We start from the raw sequence: 22,884 nt of genomic DNA, 5'->3' as shown, positions 1-22,884 counted from the left end.
AGAAAATTGGGTTAAAAAAAGCAAAGGAAAGGCCACCAGTAAATCTGTTAGGGTATTAACCCTGGGCCAATTCAATTTTATTTGGCAAATAAAAGTTACCTAGTCCAACTGCCTTTTAACAAGGGGACCCGTTTAAATACCTTAGATGAATAAAACGTGGGAATTGTAATACCTTTTTTTCCTTTCCAAACCCCTACATTTTTTTTCCTTTCCAACCCCCTACATTTTTTTTGTTTTTTTTTTCCTATTCTAAAAGTGTTCCTCCACCCTCCCCCCCTGGGTGTTTTGTCCCCCCCCCCCCCCCCCTCCCCTTTCTGTACCTAGAGTTGACAAAATAGATCGAGTCCAATGGGTTGACTTGACCAGTCCACAATTAGGGCTGAATTGGGCTCTTAAAACTATAGTCCAAATAGAGATGAATCTTTTTGGCCCAGTCCATATAGCCCAATAGGACAAATGGACTTGAGCTGGGCTGACCCTCAACAGAGAAGTCCTCTCCATCGAATTTCGTTTTCCAAGATTACACCCTAAGATGCATTTTGTTGTTTCCCCTTCTACTGAGTATTTTTTTTTACCCTTCCAAGGTCACAAAAATGGATGTTAACCGTTAAATATTGTGTTTTATGTTGACCATTGAATATATTCTCTATTTCTATTCACTGTTATCAAGACTTTATTAAAGCAGCTACAACTAGTATATTAATAGGAATGACAATGGGCACAAGCTAGCATTGGTAGTGTCTAACTGCTACCCACCCCACTAGCTAAAATACCGGTTTGTGCTCGCCCCAAGAACCCACGGGTACCCGCATATGCAATTATCTACAGATATTTGTAAATATGTGGATATCCATGAATATTTAAAAAATAAAATAAAAACTCAAAATATTTTTAGCAAAACAAAGAAAAATATATAATACTCAACAACTCCACGAGAATTATACTATTTAAGACATATTCATTGCATAACATATTTTCAATTCCTTTAAGTCTAAGTAATAATAAAAACAACTTATATATATATATATATATATATATATATATATATATATATATATTTTTTTTTTTTTTTTTTTATTTTTTTTTTTTGATAATTCTACGAGTAGCAGGTACTCATAGGTGTGGATACTATAATATTCGTCCATCCTATTAACTAACAGATAAATAAAATACTCATATTTACAGTTATCGAATATTCATTTACACTATTCATATTCACAAGCATGAATTTTTTTTTCATCCCTATGTATTAATGCAATCATTGATAAAAGCACGTCTCTAACATTACTTGTTTCTGAATTTGTATAATGCATTATAGCCACTAATAGTATGCGTGAAAGTTGTGAGTGATTGACTGTCCACACTAATTCAAATTATGTTTCTATACAATTGCATTGTTGTTTATTTTCTTGTTTGCTCCTTCATTCATTTTCTTTATTTCTTTGTTTCTAACATGCTTTTAAGGGATGCATGGTGTGCCAAAGTTTTTGCCTTTTGAATTTTTTATAATATTTTTTATATAGAATCAAATTTCTTACTTTTTAAATTCATTTCTAAATTAGTTTGAATAAGGTTGCTAAAGGATCAAATTGGGCGTAAAAATCCAGCTCACAAGTTGGTCTGACTTGTCCATTTTGTCGGCCCTATCTGCACCCTATCACTTCTTTCTCTTAGACCATCTTTATATTTCTTTTTTTTTCTTCAAAAATTTGACAAAAATTAGTTTTTGTAGTGAATAAAAGTACATTATAGAAACTAGTTTTTGATAAAAAAAAATACATAAATTAATTTCTGTAATGTATTCAACAATAGTAAGAGACATTTGTTTAAAGATATGATGTTGCATTTCTAAGAATCATGTTTTCAAAATTATCATAACTAGGAATGTTATTCTTATCTAAAATTACGTCAAGTTAACTTGTAATATTTATAAGAATACTTTTAATTTTTAAATAAAAATGGAAGTTATAGTGGGATTAGAAAATAACTTGTCACATTCTCATGAGAATGTAACTTTCTCTCCCTTTAGCATGAAAATAAGAATGCACCAAAATATGATGTTATTATTTTCCTATGAATAAACAATACTTAGGAATATTTTTACAAAACTCATAACAAAGATGAAAATATTACATTCTAGTATTCACATTATGAGTAACGAACTATTAATCTATGAAACAAATATATTCTAGGTCGTACGTTTTCAAAAAATATGTTTTGAGAATGAGTTTTTAGAAAGGGTATTTTCACAAAAAACAAAAAAATATATATTTTTTTTATCATGGGATGCAAAAGGCAAAAAGAGAGGTGAGAATATGAACTTCCATGAAATGTCTAGATCATATATATATATATATATGATAGAGTTGGACCTAAAAAGTAGTTTTTGTCAAATTGGATTGAAGTTGCTATTTTCACACCAATATTGCTATTCACATCCCTTTTCTAAAATTACATTGAAAGGGCAAAACTGTCCCTAAGGGCATTTTCCTACACCACAACCCTTCCCCTTCCCACTTCCCACTTCCCATTTGCTTGTCCCCTCTTCCTTTTCTTCACACCTAAACCTCCATTTCCTTCTCCTTCGAACCCTCCTCCCTCCACTCCAATTCCATTGTCCTTGTGCGCCCTCTACTCCCATTTCCTTTTATTTTGAAGCTTTTCTCTATCTACTTTGTCAATGTCCAAGGAGGTGTTATTTTTCATGTTTTTTAGTTCAACAGAAATGTGATTCCGTTTTATAGCAAAATAGAAACACATTTTTGTTGTGTTTTCTATTTGTTGTGTGTGTTTTTCTTCTGTGACCCATCAAAGTCAAAATATATAGACTCTCAGTTTATTTGAAAAGCCAAAGTGTTTAAGTTTCTCTTCCACCCATGAAACTCTTTTAGAGTCACAACCTGACCCGCATCAAGCACAAGGGTGCACACTCCCATATCTAAGACCTAGGCCTGATGACATGGTTGGCTAAATTGTAGCAATTAATTTTTATTTTATTTTATAATATTCTGGGTAGTTTTTTTTGTGGTAGTTAATAACAACCACAAATTGTTTTGTAATATTTTAAAAAGTACTTAACCATTTTTTGGCGATTAAAAATCGCCAAAAATTGCATCCTTTTCTCCAAATTGTGCCCAATTGGTCCAATGATGCATCCTGCACCAATCATCAAACACACAAAAGTAAGAAAAAAAAATGGTTCGCTTACCTGCACCGACAAAATATCGATATCTCAACTACAAATTCAAATCCTCTACACACTTTATCTCTTTAGGCATTTTTCATTTTCCAAATAAACACCAACTTTAGTTGTTAGCTTAACTCATATCAAATTTAAAGAAACCCCAAAATTTGCATAAAAACAAAACAACTGATTTCAAATTTAAAGAAACAGCATCATGCCTCTCGACCTTGCTGCCACCATAACTACTGTGACCCACCCACACACCGCCTGGGCTACCATCAAAGTCACAAGATCTAGATCCCTACTTTCTTTCAGAAGCCAAAATGTTTAAGTTTCTCTCCCACCTATCAAACTTCCCTGGAGTCATGACCCGACCCACACCAAGCATGTGGATGCACACTTCCACATCCATGACATGGGCTTGGACAACATGTTGGGCTAAACTGCTATTAAAGATGATGATGATTGGACTCTCACTTCTCCGCGTTAAGCCTCCACCAACAACAACTATATTTATAGCTTCGGTCCTTTTTTTTTTTTTAATTTAGACATATTTTATCCTTCATAAAAAGAAACAAGAACAACGATAAACATAAATTTGATAAATTAAAAACATGACTACATAAATTTATCTTCATTCAAGTTTGTTGTCATCATTGTTTCACACATTAGAGCAAATATCTCTTCAATAGGTCTTAGTTCACGCACTAGAGCAAGTAACATTTTTTCCATTTAAGTTTCATGTAGTCATATTCAACACAATCATCATCTATATGTACAAGTTGATGGTAATAAATGTCAAATAACATTATGCATTCTTCGATAACATTCGTACTTGTTTTCCTTAAAGCAATAAGCGACATGTTATCACTTATTCTAATGAACCTAGGACATGAGGACATTTAAACAATACCTCTTTTGAAGTTGATATCATGTCACCATCATAATACACAACAAGGACTCCTTTCAGCTTTTAAGCAATATGGTGAATGTGAAAACAATGGAATGCAAAAAATCAGACCACCATTGTTGTTTTGTATTAGATGGTGTATTGTTAACTCGTGAGTTTATTATCACAATATTTGTATTGTGTTTAACAAAAAGTAATGGTTAAGATTGCATCGATTGAATATACGATTTAGATTGCATCAAGCTTTACATATGTACTATTTGCTTGTCAGATAATCATTAGTATGTTTTGGTTTTATTTAGCATGAAAAGTAGTAGTCCATATTCACCCTAAAATATTAAAGACTCACATAACATCGATTTATACAGATTAGTTGTTCAAGTGGCAATCAATGGTTATAATGTAAAACAATAAATTTTCATTTTTCATTAAATAACTTTTATAAAAAAAAACAAAATACACAACAAAAACACAATTTCGTTGTATACTTATTCAACTAAATTGTGTTTTCGTTGTGTATTTTAGGGTGAAAAAGTGTATACAATCGAAACATGATTTTATTGAATACAACGGTCCCCTTGTAATATTTCTTACCTTTTTTTTTCTACCAATAACATAATTTTGGTTTCTCTTAAACCTAGATTCTATCAATTGGTCGGACCATAATCGAGAGGGTCAATGTTATTGGAGATAGAAGACACGTGGGCACAAAAGCATGGAACATGATGCTTTAGTTCCACTCTTAGTGCTAAGAGAAACTCAATGTGTGTTTTATTAATTTACTACATTCCTTTTCATTTATAAGACCTACCTTAGAAGTGATATTTATTCCTTTTTCTAAGACATCATCCATAATGTTTCTTGCATTAATTATTTTTAGATTAAATTACCCCTAATTATAAAAAAGAAAGATGCTGTATTGACTAAACGTTTAGAAAGTGAGAAAAAAAATTAATGACAATGATAATTTAAAAAAATATATAAAATTTAGGACATATTTATTGTTATAAACTAAATTAATCACTTTTTCTTATCCTAATAAATTGCATCTTATAAACAAGAATGGAAGTACTTGTTCCAATTTTGAAAAAAAGATTTTCTCACTTTCAACACACTTTAGATAGTCAAGAGAAAACTTGAATTTAAAATATCAAATACTTCTTGTTGCTATTGCAAAGATAGACAATATTTGTAGGGATCACTATTCATAAATATTTTTTTAATTAATCACTATTCATAAATATATAGGGTCAATTTATAACATTCCTAAGAAATATGATTTTTGGGAACGAAAAAAAAATTGTATACCAAACACCTTTTAATACATGCTGATTCAAATAACTTGACTCAATCAATGAAAAAATTACATAATAATTAAGTTTAAATTTGATTATAATGTTGAAATTCATATTTTAATTTGGCATAAGAATAACTTGTTTGGTATTTATTTAAAAAAATAAGATTTTTGAAAAATAATATTTTTTGGAAATTTTTTTAACAAGTTTTTCATGAAATTTTTTTCATCTCTTATTTTTTAAAATTTAATTTTTCTATTATTACATTAAAAATATCATATTTTTATTAATATAATAAATAATTAAAATAATAAATAAAAATATCACATAATTTTTAAATGTTAAAAAATTATTTAAATATTGTCGAAGGTGAACTAAACACTAATTTCCAAGAATAATAATTTAGTGACATAAAAAACTTCATCCCTATAAAACGCAAGTAAAAAAGAGAAAAGAAATAGAGTTGTGCGCAGTTGCGCATCCAATCCCTTCACTGTTGTTTTCCCCCAATTCCCAGTCCCACATAGCTTAGAACTTACGATCTACAATTTTACAAATACAAATACCCTTCTCCCTCGCTCAAAACACAAACAAGCTCGCTTCTTCCTTCTCTCATCAACAACATGCAGATCTTCGTCAAGACTTTGACCGGCAAGACCATCACCCTCGAGGTCGAGAGCAGCGACACCATCGACAACGTCAAGGCCAAGATCCAGGTTCTCTCTCTTCCTTCTCTTTAATAAGCGCTTCTAATCTCATCCAGTTAGGGTTTAACGCGTTTGCTTTTCAAAACTCAACCGGATTAATGGTTGGCGAATTGGTTTTGGATTTTGTTCAGCTGCTTGTTTTTGTTTATGACCTCGTTCTTTACTTATGAGTTATGAATCTAAAAGAATTGATAGTAAATATGAGACGTGGTCGTGGTCACAGATGCATATGGCTTCTGAATCACAACCTGCAAGAGCCTCTAACAAAAAAAAATAAATTTCCCAATCAAGATGGGCTTCAAACCAATTCAAAACCAGTTATTTTGGTTTTTATTCTATGAACTGGGTTTAAAGTCAGTTCAGAGTGGTTTCAGAACCAGTTTTTAACCTGTGATCTGGTTTTATGTGTGCAAAACCCACAAAAACGGTGCAAGTAGTCTGTAGCTATTCTCCAACTCTGAAAGTATAAACTACTACGCATACACTATAAAACAGTATATAAATGAAGAAAAAAAACTAAAAATTCAGCAGATATAAATACAAAAAACAGTACATGGTAACAATGGATTATATTCCTAGAAAATATCACAAGTTTCATTAGTCACTATAACCAACTATAAGAAAAAAATGGGGTGGGGTGGGGTGGGGGTATTTCTGCACTACAAATATAAATCAACTAGTTTCCTAGGTGGTCGTTAGTCGTTACTTATAAGTAACTGTCAGACATCAATCAGCCTTTTAAAACTTATTCTTTGACTTCTTTCTAGTTTCTAGCCATTCAGTTCATAACAAAAACTGTAGTATACTAAATACACTATATAGTTATATACAAACCTTCACATTATTCCCCTATTGCATTTATGTACTTTCGTTGTTTCATCAGACACCTTGCAAAGCTGCTTCCCTTCCCTGTTCATAGTTCCTTAATTGAGGTTATGTACTGCCTACTAGGATTATGTTCATTTATCTCTTTTAAAGCTGTCAGCACTGCTTTATACGAGGATTACGTTTCTGTGAACATTTAGTCATTTACTATTAAACAATGAGTGTTACCACAGAAACATTCTAAATATCTAAAACGAAGGAGTGTAAACAGAGTATTTTATTTATGAAGTTGGACAGTTTTTCAATTAAGGTTTCACAGTCTCAAAATAAATGAGTTGTATTTGTTTTAAGCCCGTGCAATGCATGAGCTGTACATTTGTTTTAACGTAATTAACTCATGGAAAATGAATATAAATATAACCTATATGACATGAAATATAAATATCATTTTTGTAGCTTAACTATTAACATTTTTATTCAATGCTTTTATCTTTGTGTATCATAAATAGTTAGTCTATGATGTATATACTACTAGTACTATGCTTTCATTTTAAAAAAGTTGTTTACATGTATTTAGTAATTAATCCCATGATTTGTATAATGAAATGCTTACATATAAATATTTATTCTATGATTTAGATATTAATATAATTTTACATGGGGTTTTTCATTATATGGCGAGGCCTGCTGAATTGGAGCTTGATGTATCAATGATAGCACTTGCCATATCTGAGTTGCAGCATTAATTTCTAACAACTGGTGGAATGTGTTTTTAGGACAAGGAAGGTATCCCTCCTGACCAGCAGAGGTTGATTTTTGCTGGTAAGCAGCTGGAAGATGGTCGCACTCTTGCTGATTATAACATACAAAAGGAATCAACACTTCACTTGGTCTTGAGGCTAAGGGGAGGTACCATGATTAAAGTGAAGACTTTAACTGGGAAAGAAATTGAAATTGACATTGAACCAACTGATACAATCGACCGGATCAAGGAACGTGTAGAAGAAAAAGAGGGAATTCCACCTGTGCAGCAGAGGTTTTCTCTTTTCTTTTACTAATTGGACTTGGCAGTCTTTGCTAATTCAATTCCACATGATTTAACTCTTACATGGAAATGTGCATGTCACTTGTTAACTGCAAAAAGCTTGTGTTTTTTTATCATATATTTGCGTATTTATCTTCATCTATTATTTTGTTACATGAACATAGACAAGTTACATGCATCATCTTGTAGGGCCTTTTTTTTTTATCAGCCAAAATATATTATATTATAAATGAATGAAAGTACCAGAGGTACTATAAGTACAATATTAGTGCTAGGTATGCTGCTGGATCCACTAGTGTGAAGATCCAGATTGCAGACCTGATATATTACTACAGTGAAATACCCATCATTTCTATCCTATATACAAAAAGCTACTGGTAGATTACTAGACCAGTAGGTATATGAGTCAACAAAATCTTTCTCAAACCCTCTAAGCCATGACCAGATTAGAAATATTGCATCTTCCAGCAGCTTGCTTCCATTAAAAGGTTCATTTAGGAAGACATTTCGATTTCTGTGCTGCCAAATAGACTAGGTTAGGGCCACCCACCAGCACTTCCATCTAGAATACTGCTTTCCACCAGCACTTGCATCATCTTGTAGGGCCTTAATTGATGATCACATAGCACAAGTACTAGTGAACTAGAGTTATATGCAATCTTGTCAGTGAAAAAATGATAGAAAATATAAAAAAAATATTGCCTTGTTCTTTTTTTTTTTTTTATAAATAAAATTCAAATATAGCGTAATTTTTGTGTGTCTATATTCTTACAATATGATTTCTGGATACTAGTGTTAAGTAGGTCTAGATTTTTGAACTTTTCCATGAAGTAGAAGCTTCTTCAATCAGCTTATACAGAGGTCTTGTTTTATTTGGGCTTTTGTACATTCATTGGAAGTATGAAATTTTGGTGTGGGATTTATACAGCCTTGGGCATCAACGCTTCAAGGCATGATGAGATGTTAGAATCCAATTCCAAGGTATCTAATTCAAGTCTCATTGGAATTATGGGATTCTAGTGTGGGTCTTGTGAGGACTGGGACTCTTCAACTACAATGACTAGCTTTTGTGTGTGGTTCTCCCAAGGTTCTTGCCAAGAACTTCTCTAAGATTGTATTTGGCTTGGCTTTTCCTTTTGCAATAAAGAGAAGCCCAAAAAAAGTTAGGCTACAAACATACCTTAGTCTAGGTTAGCATATAATCTAAAAAGGTTTGGAATGCTTATCCACATTCATGCATAAATTTATGCCCGAATTAGAAAACTACTGGTACGCATTATTTGCTTGTCATTGATATATTAATCTCATCAAATTGTATTGCATACTCGAATTGATAATGGAGAATCTTCTGAAGAATTCCTAATTAGTACAGTTGTATTTGACTTGCTTGATATTCAAGAGTAGCAATGAATTTTGATTTTCATTTGATGTATTTATTCTAGTGGAATCATTAGAATCTTACGACTGTTGCATCCTGCTGCAGACTCATATATGCCGGTAAGCAGCTTGCTGATGACAAAACAGCTAAAGAGTACAACATTGAGGGTGGTTCTGTACTTCACTTGGTGCTTGCATTGAGGGGTGGTACTTATTAGTGTAGATGCATATCAGAACCCAAAGACATGAAAGGAAGCTCTATACCTGTCCCGTCTCTGAAGACATCATTGTTCTTATGTGCTTGGTTGTAATTGAGGCTGCTATTGGTGGTCAGTAACTCAGTATCTTTAAGTTGTATGCTATTTGAAACCCGAAGTTGGCCTTTATAAAGAATATCTGAAAACCAATGATTTAAAACCATAGTTTAGGTACATATTTTGCTTTCTTCTGCTTTTCAAGGGAGCACCAATGTTAACCTTCAAACGCTTCTGTCAGTGTCAGAGAAGTTTATCTTCTGTAGCCTTGTTTGTGGGTGTCTTCCGCTTGAAAAGAGGGAAATGGAAGGTTGATTGTTCGTGTTTTAAGCCATTTTGGAATGGAATGTTGTCAAAATGATGGATCGGATTGAGGTCATCGGGGCATTGTAGTTGATTTTAAAATTTTTAATGTTTGGTTTTAGGAGGCTTACTTTCGCACCTTCCTTTTCTCTTGGAATTGCTCGTTTTTTTTTTTATAACAAAATTATCCTTATTGAAAATTAGTTTCTGAAATATTACTGAAAGAAGAATTTGGGAAACTATTTTTGGAATTTAATTTTTACTCTATACAATGTATTCCGAATATTAGCTTTTAAAATGTTTGCGACCTGAAAAAAGTGACCGGTGAAAACACCACTGAAGGAAATGACGATGACAAAGAAGATTGAGGGAGGGAGAAGGGAACGAGAAAGGAAATATTGAGAGAAAGTAGGGATGTTCCCCGAAAAAGACAGGACGGGTACCAGTACGCGTATAAAAGAAGCGTTTTTAAAATTTTAATATTCATTTTCTTTGAGTTATATTGGATTCGCAGGTAATCCATTGCACTTGCTTTTTATTTTACCTGTACATTTTAAATAAATTGTATATTAAGTTTTTAATTCATATAAATATAATGAATAACAAAGAAATTAAAGTTAAAAATTAAGAATTCAATTATATTTATTTTTATGTATATTTTTAAGTTTTTTATTTAATTATTTAACTATTAAGCTAATTGATTTATATTTTCAAAAAATATAACTATAAAATCTTTAATATATATGTTGTGACAAATTTTTTTTTTTAATGTAATAGTGACGGATATAGATATAATTTGACATCTATTGTCGTTCTCGCTTAAATAATTTGGGTAAAACCCATATCCAGTCATATCGGGTACGGGATTATTTGCATGCCTAAGAGAAAGCAAAGGGTAAGAACTAAGAAGAAACAAGAGGATGCAATGAGAGGGAGGGGGAGGTGCAGCACATAAAACATTTTTTGTTTTCAATTTTTTTAGCTGTTTTTAAATCATTTTTGTTTTGATAATGGTATTTTTTTTCTTGAATAAATATTAAAAAATAGGAAATAGATAAAAATAAAGTGATAATTTTGTATTTGAAAGTGAAAGAAAATAAAAATTGGAAACTAATGATATTTTGAAAACCCTAAAAACAAGAGGGGTAGCGAAGAGAAAAATTGGTGCAAAAAGAAGCTCCTATATTTTTATGCTATGTGGGTTGAATTACCTCTTGCTTGCGACATGACATGGCCTATGTCCATGTGGTTCCATGTTGTTTTATGCCCATTCCAAATCTACTTAAGTGATGGCTATTGCTTTTTGTACCTCCAAGTTTTTTCCTGAACCCTTTTTAGAATGTTTTTTTACCTTTTGGAATGGTCATTTGAGAAGTAATAAAAGGGGTGTGTTTCCGAATGTAATTATACATTTTAGATTGACAATTTTGGAAGTTAGAAAGGGGGTTCTAGAAGCAACAACCTTAAGTGATTTTTACTTCTAACACGTAGTCCATTCTTTTTTTTTTTTTTACTAGAATGTACTCTCATTGCATCTCTATATCAACAAGAACCTCAATACATGGTGGAATATACTGGAAGATGTGGTGACTAGCATACAAATATGCCGTCCTTTCTAAAGAATGAACAACATAATTAGCTTGTCTCCTAATAAAATTTAACCGAAAGTTTGGAAAGAAACTAAGACTAAAGAATCATTCCTAACTCATTATGTTGAAAGGAATTTCTATTAACTCTATCTACTACTATCTGGTAGTCCATCTCAAAAGAAATTGCAGTAAAAAACAAATTTATCAAATTAGTTTGTCACTAGTCCTTTCCAGTGTGTGGATCAAACAAATTTATCAAATTTGGATATGTTCTAATTTGGATATATTCTAATTTATCAAACAAATTGTTGAAGATTATGCCAAAAAAAAGATTTTTTTTGGTCCCTAATATTTTTTTTTTATTTTAGTCTTTATAGTTTAAAACATTCCGTTTAGATCCTTGTAAGTGTAATTTTTAAACTCTTGGTTCTCCGTATCTTAAACTCTTTGAAGTTACAAAAGGGTAATTATAAGTGTAGAGACCAAAATGAAATGTTTTAAACTATAGAAAAAGAAAAAATTGTTGCGACTATAATAACCAAAAAAGTAATTAAAAAATGCTGAAGAAGAAACTGGTGAAGATGACTCTACCTATGACATGTATAATAGTTGGCAAAATTTGTCCTCTTAATGTAATTATATACTAAAATGTTCTAACTCCAAAGCATTGCTTAATTTAGAATAACTCTGAGTTCGATGCACGAGCTTTGAAGGTGAAAAGTATAATGAAAATGCAATTTAGTTCAATTTATATTAGTTAAAAAAGACAAGGAAATCAATCCAAACCAATATTTTTTTTTTAGTTTTAAGATTTTTCAATCAACAATTTGGTTGTTTTTCAATCCTCTTGATTGGCTTAAGGATTTGAAGTTATTTGGATTAAATTTTAACACCCCTAGATAATGCATTTATTTTTAGTCTTATCAAATACATTCACTGATTCTATGTTTTAGGAAGCTATAAGGTGTTTCAGTGGGTGAGAAAAGAAACATAAGGATTGGAATGATAAGGTTGGAGTGATAAAAAGATCATGAGTTTGAATCCCTCTACTAATATAACATATTATCAATATTTATTGATAAAAAAATCATCCAATATTTTCTTAGAGTGTATTTGAGAAATCATTCAATGTTTCAATGTTTCCTTAGGATGCATTTGAGAACCCATTTGCATAACTGTAATCAGAGAAGTTCACAGTTTTCAAAGTATGAAATTAGGAAGCAAGGTTTTGTATTATTAATGTTAAATACCTGTTTGCCTCGTTCTAACGGTTAATCAAACACCCACTTATTCTTTGTTACATTGTGTTTATTCTCTAATCTATGGCTTCCTTTATGTTAAAACAACACCTTTTGTTTTCATCATAGATAATACTTGATGTACTCCTCCATTTCATCTATCTAACTTTAATCTCGTAGTTTATATTTCCTACTATTTTTCCGTCATCTTGTATTATGAACCATGGTAAGCTCTGTTTTCCAAGTTTTACCTCAGCTAGAATTATTGTTCCTCTTACTAACATTTTGTATATTTTATCTTACTTTTATTTAAACGAAAGTCCTGCTCTTCCAAAACTCGTCTCCACTTTTCCATTTTTTCTCTTGATTTTCTAACTAAACATATATGATGTGCAAGCAGAAAGCATACATTGTGACACTAGCTATTAGATATGACACATAAGGACAATTAAAAAAGATAAAAGACTCAGCTAACACTTGGTGCAGTCCTATATATGTATGATATCAGAAATTCTATAATACTATGATATAAGAAATTCTTAAGTGACCCTACTTTGTGTTCTCACCTTAGTTGTGATTTCCTCCTACATATATATTTTTAATAACTCTATGAACTATTTTCTTGTTTAGGACCTACATAATCTTTCGTTCTACTTGATCCAATTAATATCATATATAAGTTCATTTCCTTTATTTATTCCTCCAATAAACGAAAGGGTGACGATAAATCTCATAGGGGACGCTTTTATTGTTTCGTATTACATTATATATGTTGAATTGTTTATGAATGTTTAATCTTGCTTGCATGTTTCAACGTTAGTTTGTTGTGTAGGGGGGTAAGTCAGCTCGATTAGTCAAGTGTACGTTGACTTTAGGCTAGAGTTTGACTTTGTTTTAACAAATGAATTCATCAAGCACTAATCCATGGGTTCACCTATTTAACAAGTAAAAAATTTCTAAATATTAAAGACCTTAAGAATAGTATATTATATTTTGATGCTTCACTTAGCTTGATGTATGTTGCTTTCATGTTAACATATTTACACAAAATTAACTATATAACACTGAATTTTGTGTATTTAAATGAAACAAATTTAAAAATGCCTTAATTCTTTAATAATGTTATTAAATTAAAGTTTGTAACTAATTAAATAACGTTAATATGTTAAATTTATAACCAAGCTTTTTTTTTTTTACAAAAAATATACATGAGACATCCTTAACGGATTTGGGATCTCTTAGATAACTCTGGGGAGAGAAAGACATAAGGAAATTGTGGAACCCACATCTTTTGTATCATTTTCTCTCCAACCACCAACTGGAAATTTTGAATTTCTAGAGAGGATTCTTTTTCATCCTTAACATAAAAAAAAAACAATTATACTTAAGGCGAATATGATAATTAAGGATAACAAAAATTTTCATTTGGCTATTGAATGAAATTGCATATTTTGTGCTCGAATTTCGTATCATCATTATTAATTATCCAGCTTTTTTCTAATCCTATTTCTTATTTCTTTCTCATACTCACCCGGATTTCTTGTTGGCATTTATTGAAAGGAAGGAAAAGAAAAACAAAGAATTTGGCGGTGTTCATGCAAATGTCTTATTTTTCTTTGCCCCTGGTGATGATCTAAACTATATTAAAGTTCCAATGCTTAATTCATGCATTGCCTTACATTTGCCATCTTCTGCCGCAAGTTAGGTGTTCATGCAGCACGCTGTTAAGTTATTAAAGGAAGCAACTTGTCCTAGACACAGTTTTTGTGGCTAACTTAAACCATACCTCACAACTATATTAATTTTGATAAATACTTCGGAGTCATTTAGGTACTCAATTATTGTCAATTATGTCATCCTTCTTCAGAATATTAATTGATTTGTCGATTCGTTAATTTGAAAACTTAACAAGCATCGCACTGGTCATCGTTTAAATTTTTTAAAATAAAAGTTGAACATTTACAAATGGGGAAATGTTAATAGTCACACACTCTTTTGAACACATCATCTCTTACTAGTTAAAATTGATTAAAAATCACAAAAATAATTTTCATCATTTTATTTAATGACTCTTTCTTCTGATTTTATAGTTTTCAATACAGTTTAATAAAAAGTATATATGAAAAAGTGTGGTGCTAGCACTATACATAAACCTTTTCTCAAATAATTTTCACATATAAGATTTGGTTGAAAAAAAATAGATTGAGTGTAAATAATTGATATGTGAAGGGATATGTCTATTCATCTATTTCATTCACAAAAATATAAAGAGAAAGATCCAATTTAAATAAATTTCTTCATAAACATTTATACAAGAAGAAAAGAAAATAAGATATGATAAATTGAGTTTCTATTATAAATTAAAATTAACTTATATAATTTAACTTTTATAAAGTCCGATCTTATCTAACTTTTTAAAAAACTATGGTGATAAACTAATTTTAATTTATGGAAAAAATTCTATTTACTTTATCTTCTTTTTTCTTCTTCTTATAAGTACTAAAAGAAAAATTTATCCAAATAGGACCAAAGTTGAAATGGAAAGTAATTTATAAAACTAATAAGTTCTCATCTTTTTACTATAGTTGTTATATAAATAAATATAAGTTTTCTAATTTTTATAATAAATATCATAGAAGTTATATATGAAGAATGATTTTTTATTAACGGATAGTATAAGGCTATAAGCCTTATTAATTGCCGTAAAAAAAGGCTATAAGCCTATGAAACTCATTTAATTTATTTACACTATTGATAAAAAACTTTTTTTTATATATAAACATCCAAGAAGATTCAATTATTTTACCAGATCGCTCTATTTATTAACATGGTATAACAAGAAAGTAAATTCTTGTTAAATGTCAGTAAAAAAAGTTTTATGCCAACAATATAAATTTTATATATTTTTTAACCGATGTTATGATTTTTACTTTGTTTTTAATGAATTAATTTTTTTATTTCAAAGAAGTTAAATGTAATTCATTTTCTTGCCCGTTTTAAGAAATGTACAAACCTGGTTTCTTTTTCTATTTTTGAAATGCAAAAACAATCAAAAAATGGAAAACCTCGTATGGAAAGAGAAGTTAAATCTAATAGGGTCCTTAATTAGTTTCATTATCGATGAAAAAATTGTCGTTTGCTTTGCTCAATAAACGTCTTGTCAAACTTAAACTCTTAATTTTGTTGCCTGAAAAATCCAAGCACTCGTGTAGGAAATAGACCTTTGCGGGTTTGTGTTCAGAACTACCAAACAGGTTGAGTGCATCCCACGTGGGTTAACACATAGGTCATACGTCATTCATATGCAATATCATTCTATTCATTTTGAACTTTCTTTAATTTTCTTTCTTCTAGTTTATTCAAATTTCTTGAATTTTCTCCTTCTCTCCTTGGATTTTTTAAGTTCGGTAGTCATTTAAAGTCATTAATGGTAAGTAAAACCTTACTAACCCAAATAGAAAGATGTCAAAATTAGGTACCAATGTTTACAAAAGCCTTCTAATGTTAGTTTCCCTAACAGAGACTAAATGGTATTTACTTATTAGTTTAATGTTGCGTTCTCTTATTGTCATTTTCATGCCGGTAGACTTATTGGACTGAAATATATACGATTGCATGGGAATAGTTTTCGCATAGGATATATATATATATATATATATGTCAATTTTATTTTATTTTCCACTTTGTACTTTATTTTCTTTAAAAAATATTTTATTCTTATGTTTTTAAAAAGATTTAAAATACTTCTTCTATCTATTTAAAATTAATGTCATTAATAATATAAGATAAATCATAATCATTGTTATTGAAACACTGGTCAATAAATTAAAAGAAAAAAAATATTTTTATTAGGATGTGTAAAATTGTGATACTCGTAATATTTTTATGTTCTCGTGTAATCTTCAAAATAATTTTTTTAAAAATTTCTTAATCAATGCTCTACATATATTTGTTAGCAGAAACATAATATAAAGATAATGACTACTAAAAATGTTACAAAACATAAGCTTCCCAATTCTCCCTTTTACTAAAGATATTTTTGGGAACAATTTTACAACAATTGACAAGAATAGTATCAACAATATGAAAGTATTGTATATTCTATATTGTAGGAACAACTTTATAATTGTTGATAAGAAATGTGAACAATTTAAAAGATAATGAGACACAACTTTTTCTTTCTTAAAAAGGAACTAAACTGAATATAATGATGTTATTAAGCTAAACCCGAGGATACCCAAGTCAAGCATAAACAATATTTTTAATCTGATTTATCTCCAGATAAAATGAAAATGATGTTAAAACTTTATAAAATTACTTGGCTAGTCTCATTCGATTATTTGATTACTAGATCTAAATTGATTATTGATAACTGTTTGCAAATCAAAATCATAAACAAATTATACATATCTTCAATTGAAAGTTAAATTGCTGGCTATCTAGAATTTTAAGAAGATTGGATATTGTAAACATAAATATTTCGAATCAAACAATAAAATTATTCATTAGGAATTCGTATCGAATTGCAAAATTGAATCAAATACAATCCTCAAAATAAATTTCAAGGTGCATACTTTTTCTCCTATACTAAATAGTGATTGAAAAGCAGACGCTGCATGGCTGTGTCCTGTTTATGCTTTGGAGTTTTCTTTAAGGAAAAGTAACTTTGGTTGGGCATGGGACTCGGATATTTGCTGTGTTATTAATGTTCAAAAAATAAGCTGAAAACGACACGAAGTAATGCGTATAAGAAAAGATTTCTTATTAGTGTGTTTATGAGTATTACTGTTATTCTTATTTAATGAGAAGCTAATAAACGTGCTTTAAAATGAAAGTCTCTATGTACAAAGGGAGGAAAGGTCTCTGTCATTTTGTCCTTGCCTAGTTCCCAGAAAACAAAAGTTAAGTTTCTCTCACATATAACTCTCCGAAAATTATACAGTTATAAGTGGTATGGGTTGTTTTTTTTTCTTCCAAAAAAAGGTTCAAAATTATTTTAATCTTTTCTTTTAAATTTGTGTGAAATTGGTCCTTCCACAATAGAGGTCATTTTTAATTCTTGGACATAATTTTGAACCTTTTTTGTGAAAAAAAGAATAAATAAGATAAAAATCACTTAAAAATGAGTCCTATGAACAGCCACAAAACATTTTTAATGTTTTGTTTTGCTTGTTAGATTTACTTTTCACACAATTTTTATCATATTTATGATTTTTTTTTAGTTTGAACATAAGTTGTGCTCTCAATAGTTCCATGTAGGTAAATCTAATTGAGTTAGTTTCATGTCTTAATGAATAAAAATGTTCAAAATCTTCTCTCAAAATAATAAAAAAAAATCAATATTTTGGAAGCACCAAAATTGACTCAAATTTAAAATATAAAAGATCAAAATGATTTTAAAAAAGACAATAGTAAACTAAAATGAATCTTAAAGATAAGATAAAGGGCCAAAATTATAATTTAGCTTTTTTTTAATAGGAAATTTCAAAATAATCACTTTTAATAAAGAAACTAAAAAAACTAATTATGAGTTGTTTTACTTCTTCTTTTTAACAAAGTACCCAAAATAATTAACTTAAAAGTATATTTAATCTTAAATAATTATAAAATCATCAAACAGTTTAATTTTAAATTTTAAATTCTTATTTTTAAACTTAGAACTAAAAAATAAAGCCTATACTTTAATTTGAACAGCTGTTTTCATCCCTCTAAATCATGAAGTCAACATGATTTCAAATGTTCCTTGTAACCAATGTCATAAAATATATTTTATGATACTTCTAATTTTTTTTAATGATCATAATGTGTGAATATGGATGCGTTGAATAAGTCTGAGATTAATATTAATATGACTTCCATAATGTTGCGGTATAGTTATATGCTGCATTGAGATATTGTTTGCATGGGAGTGATAGAAACATTGCTCACAATATTATATATGAGTCAAAAGCAGCCATAGAGTTTGGGTACACTCACCTACATACGGAATTCGAGAATAGACCGATTCCTACAATTTTCATATCGTTAATAAAACTCTCTTTGAATTCTCTTAGTGACAAAAATTTCAAAAAGCATGAAAAAACCATCTAGATTACACAAAACCCTCGTATTGATTTAAGTGAGATAATGGTAATAAAAAAGCTGAAAAAATGGAACATTTCACCTTTTCGTTTCATAGGGGTACAACATTTTTCCATATAGTTCGCTTATTTCTAATTTTGAAAAATTGAGCTTCTGCAAATTTTATTTGTTAATTTGGGGATTTTATATATACGAAAAAAAGTCAAATTAAAACAACTCAAAATTCAACCAAAAAAATATTAACGTAAATTAAATTTGTCAAATTGAAAATAAGATTATATCTAATTTAAGGCATCAAAAGAAACAAAACAGGAAAACCTTTGTGACCAAGGCACTAATTAATTAATTAGTTAATTACACTGATACGTAATCTCTGTCATTTGGGGTTGAAAATTTTAGTACTGTGGTAATATATCATCATCACATCACTAATCAATAGTGTTATGTATATGGTAGCTTAATCTTGAAGCTAGGTTTCAATTAAATATACCACGCATTTAACAATCACACACATTGAGATTCCACGAAATCAAAGACATAGAAGATTCATAATCAAGAGATACCGATGTAAACGGATCACCTAAGTACAGATCAATGTTATGGCCCATATGTTCTTTTATTTCATATTTATATAATATTTTATGTAAGAAAATTAATGATCAAGATTTTATACATTTTGTTGTTGTAAACTATAGAGAAACTTCGTTAGTTGGCCGAATACATAGATCAGTTTTGTAGTTAAAGGGAGATAGTTCGTGAATCAACCATCAAATGGATGTATATATATATATGGAGATAGTTCGTGAATCAACCATCAGTTTTGTAGTTAAAGGAGATTGTTCGTGAATCAACCATCAGTTTTGTCCTTATAAATTTGTTTTTTTAGTCATCACAAATTATATTCGTTTTATTTTTCATCCTTATAACATTTTAGATAATATTTTTTTTACTATTCAAAGTGTTATTGTTAACTCGTTGACAAGTGTATCAATTTATTACAAGTAGTAAAGTAAAATAGAAGTCTGAGTGTCGAGTTTATAGGAACATTATTTGTACTTAGATTGGTGCAAACCCAATTTTTAAACAATTTATAGAGTAGAAGAGATAATGAATTATAAATGTGAAATTAAAGGGAAAAGTAAAAGGCAAGAAGATAAGAAAAATAAACAATAAGTTGAATGTAAAAGATGACTTCAAAATGCAAATGTGTTGGGGTCTAGCAGGCCAAAATTACTTGTGATGCAATGTTAATCATTTTTCTCTATCTAATGTTATCTTAGTTTCCACCTACATCTACTATAATACTCTATCTTTGATTCCCCGCATGAAAAATCTAATTTATCTATTTTTTCTCTCAAATTCCTTTGCAAAGATAAAATAGTAAATTGCATTGAGATTAAAGATGCATGTAATAGGCTAAACAAACACCATTTTATTGCTAGCAATAATTTCATTTAGATGTCATTTCCCAGTTCTTTAAAAAATAACCATTTTCTAATGCATTACTTCCTAAACAATGCATGAGTATAGGTGATCAGACTACAATCAATAATAATAAAATACAGAAAAGAACAATAAAAATTGGAATTACATTAAATAGATAGTAAGTTATATTACAAGAGGTTGTCTTACCAGACTCCTAACAATGGAGGTTTAGTCTCTCATAGTCATGAGAGACTTTACACTTTAGGGATTAATGTAGATAGAAGAAGAAGAAGAATGATGTATAAAGGAAGAGAAGGGGGGAATGGTTATAGAAGGAGAGATTCCCTTATTAGAGATGTTCAGGCTTTGAGATATATTCATTAGAGAGGTTGACCTTCCAGACTCATGAAGGTTTAGTCTCTCATAGTCATGAGATGCTTTACACTTTAGGGATTGATGCGGATAGAAGAAGAAGAAGGATGTATAAAGGAAGAGAATGGGAGAATGGTTATAGAAGGAGGGTTTCTCTTATTAGAGATGCTCAGGCTTTGAGATGTATTCATTAGAAAGCTCGTAATCTCGATGTATATTTCTCCATTGCTTCCTACTCCTTTTATAGACCTATTGAGACGGCGCGCTGGACCTGTCTTGTGCGCTAAGTTAGTTGTCCCAATTTTTAACTTTTTCTTCAAGATTTTTTCATCAAGTTTTTGCATCAATTTTCCTCCAAAGCACTTGTAGTTTTCTTCTTTTAAATTCTGATGGTAAAAAATTAACATGATATTAAATTTTTTATTATTTCATTAAAAACAACAATAAAGTAAAGAAATTTAAATCATTCTTAGTCAAAATGGACCATAAATTAAACTCAAATTTCGCAGTTATCAGCTATATAAAATGATTTAAGGACTAAAAAAAGAAACATAATTTGTAAGGATTAAAAACAAAAAATAATTCTGCAAGGACAAAAATAAAAAAATATTAAATTACAAGGACTAAAAAAGATATTTAAACCTAATTTTTAAATTATTCAATATATAAAATATGAAAATTACTAATTTAAATGCAAAATTTGAATATTAGTTGACAAAATTACAATTTAAATATATATTTTGAAGATTACTAATTTAAATGGATTGGATCATTTATGAAATGCTTGTTAAAAGCTTCATATTTCATGTGATGTGGCTATAACAGATTTTAGTCTTATTTTTTCTCTTTAGCTCTTGATGATGATAGAGCATGCATGCTACAACCTATTATATATTAAAAGAGTTACTCTTTTAAGTAAATTAATCCTTGAGGCTAAACAAACACATATTTATAATTGTATTATATAAACCTTAACTTGTATTATTGAACATCACCTCTTGGCATTAAAACTTTAAGAGCAAAAGACTTTTGATAAATATAAAATCAAAGACAAAAGATTTCAAGAAAAGATGGTTCAAAGCAAAAGGAATAATTGAAAAAGCCTAAGAGAAGAGCGTCTATGAAGACAAATGTTCAATATTTAGGTTTTTATGTAAAATAATCAATTATAGCTAAATTTGGCTCAAGGGATAGAAAGGAAAAGCTAAATTCAATCATTAATAAAAAAAATCATTTAAAGTGGGAATTGAGAGTCTAATGAAGTCCTTACCGACAAAATCGATTCCCATAAAATAAAAATTGAAAGTAATTTCTTGTAATCACTTTGAATACAAAAAATTTGCATGAAATCAATCCAAGTTAGGAGAATTGATTCCTAGCAAAAGAATTGATTCTCTTTGTTGGAATTACTTTGGAGACACATAATCAAAATTGATGATAGAAAATTTAATTTTTATCTTAGCTCATTTTTTTTTTCAAATCAAATCTTATTATTGTTAATTGCAATGGACTTTATTTGATTAAACCCTATATAAGAACATATATAAATAGTTCATTGCAAATCATCAAGAAAACTATATTAATTTGGGTTTTGGTGTTTTCTCTTGAGTCAAAGCTTTGAGTATTGTGAGTCAGTCGAACTTTAATTTGTGTTAATCTCCATTATTGAGAGTGTTTTGAATTTCTTGTTTGTGAAATCCAAGGTACGTTTCACTGGTGGTTCTAAGAAAGAGTTTTTCCTAGGTTCTGATAATAGGCTTCTCTCTTTCCATATGAGGAAAAAAGGAAATTGAATCTACATAGTCTAAAAACCAAAATTATAATAACTTTTTCTTTGTCGATAACCTAATTAAAAATAAATAGAAGTTTAGAGAACAATTTTAAAAAAAGTTCAGAGAATTACTTAAAAATTATCAAATAATTCTTATAGAAAAATAACTTTAAAAAGTAACAATTAATGAAATTAAAATTAAGTAACAAATACTAACAATATTATTTTAAAACAATTAACAACTATATATTTTCATGCCTGTAAAATAATTCTTTCTTAAAGTGATTAATAACGTGAAAAAAACTTAAATATGACGTAACAGTTCGTATATCATAAATACAAATATGAAAAAAAAAATCAAATACTAAGAAACTAAGTGATAGACACGTAGCTTGAGGACCAAATGAATTATCCCAAGAGCACAAGAACCAGTGATTGAAATTTCTTCCCTGAAACTTAGTTTTTTGGTACAGCTCGTCGTAGCAAGTGAGTTGTTCGGAAAAAGTGC

The 22,884-nt window shown here is 29.5% G+C and overlaps 1 protein-coding gene across 1 annotated transcript; it reads left to right on the top strand.

The window, feature by feature from the left end:
- The first annotated feature begins 5,977 nt into the window (after window positions 1-5,977).
- On the top strand, window positions 5,978-9,767 carry LOC100800163 (ubiquitin-NEDD8-like protein RUB1-like). Its single transcript, NM_001289313.1, is given in 3 exon segments — window positions 5,978-6,105; window positions 7,698-7,957; window positions 9,450-9,767. Coding segments are annotated over 3 exon segments (465 nt in total). The 5' UTR covers window positions 5,978-6,012; the 3' UTR covers window positions 9,562-9,767.
- Window positions 9,768-22,884: the final 13,117 nt, after the last annotated feature.

Source organism: Glycine max, chromosome 8 (genome assembly GCF_000004515.6).
Source record: "Glycine max cultivar Williams 82 chromosome 8, Glycine_max_v4.0, whole genome shotgun sequence".
NCBI classification, from domain to species: Eukaryota; Viridiplantae; Streptophyta; class Magnoliopsida; order Fabales; family Fabaceae; genus Glycine; species Glycine max.
The sequence above is the reverse complement of the archived record's forward strand: the minus strand, read 5'-3'. Positions and strand labels throughout refer to the sequence as shown.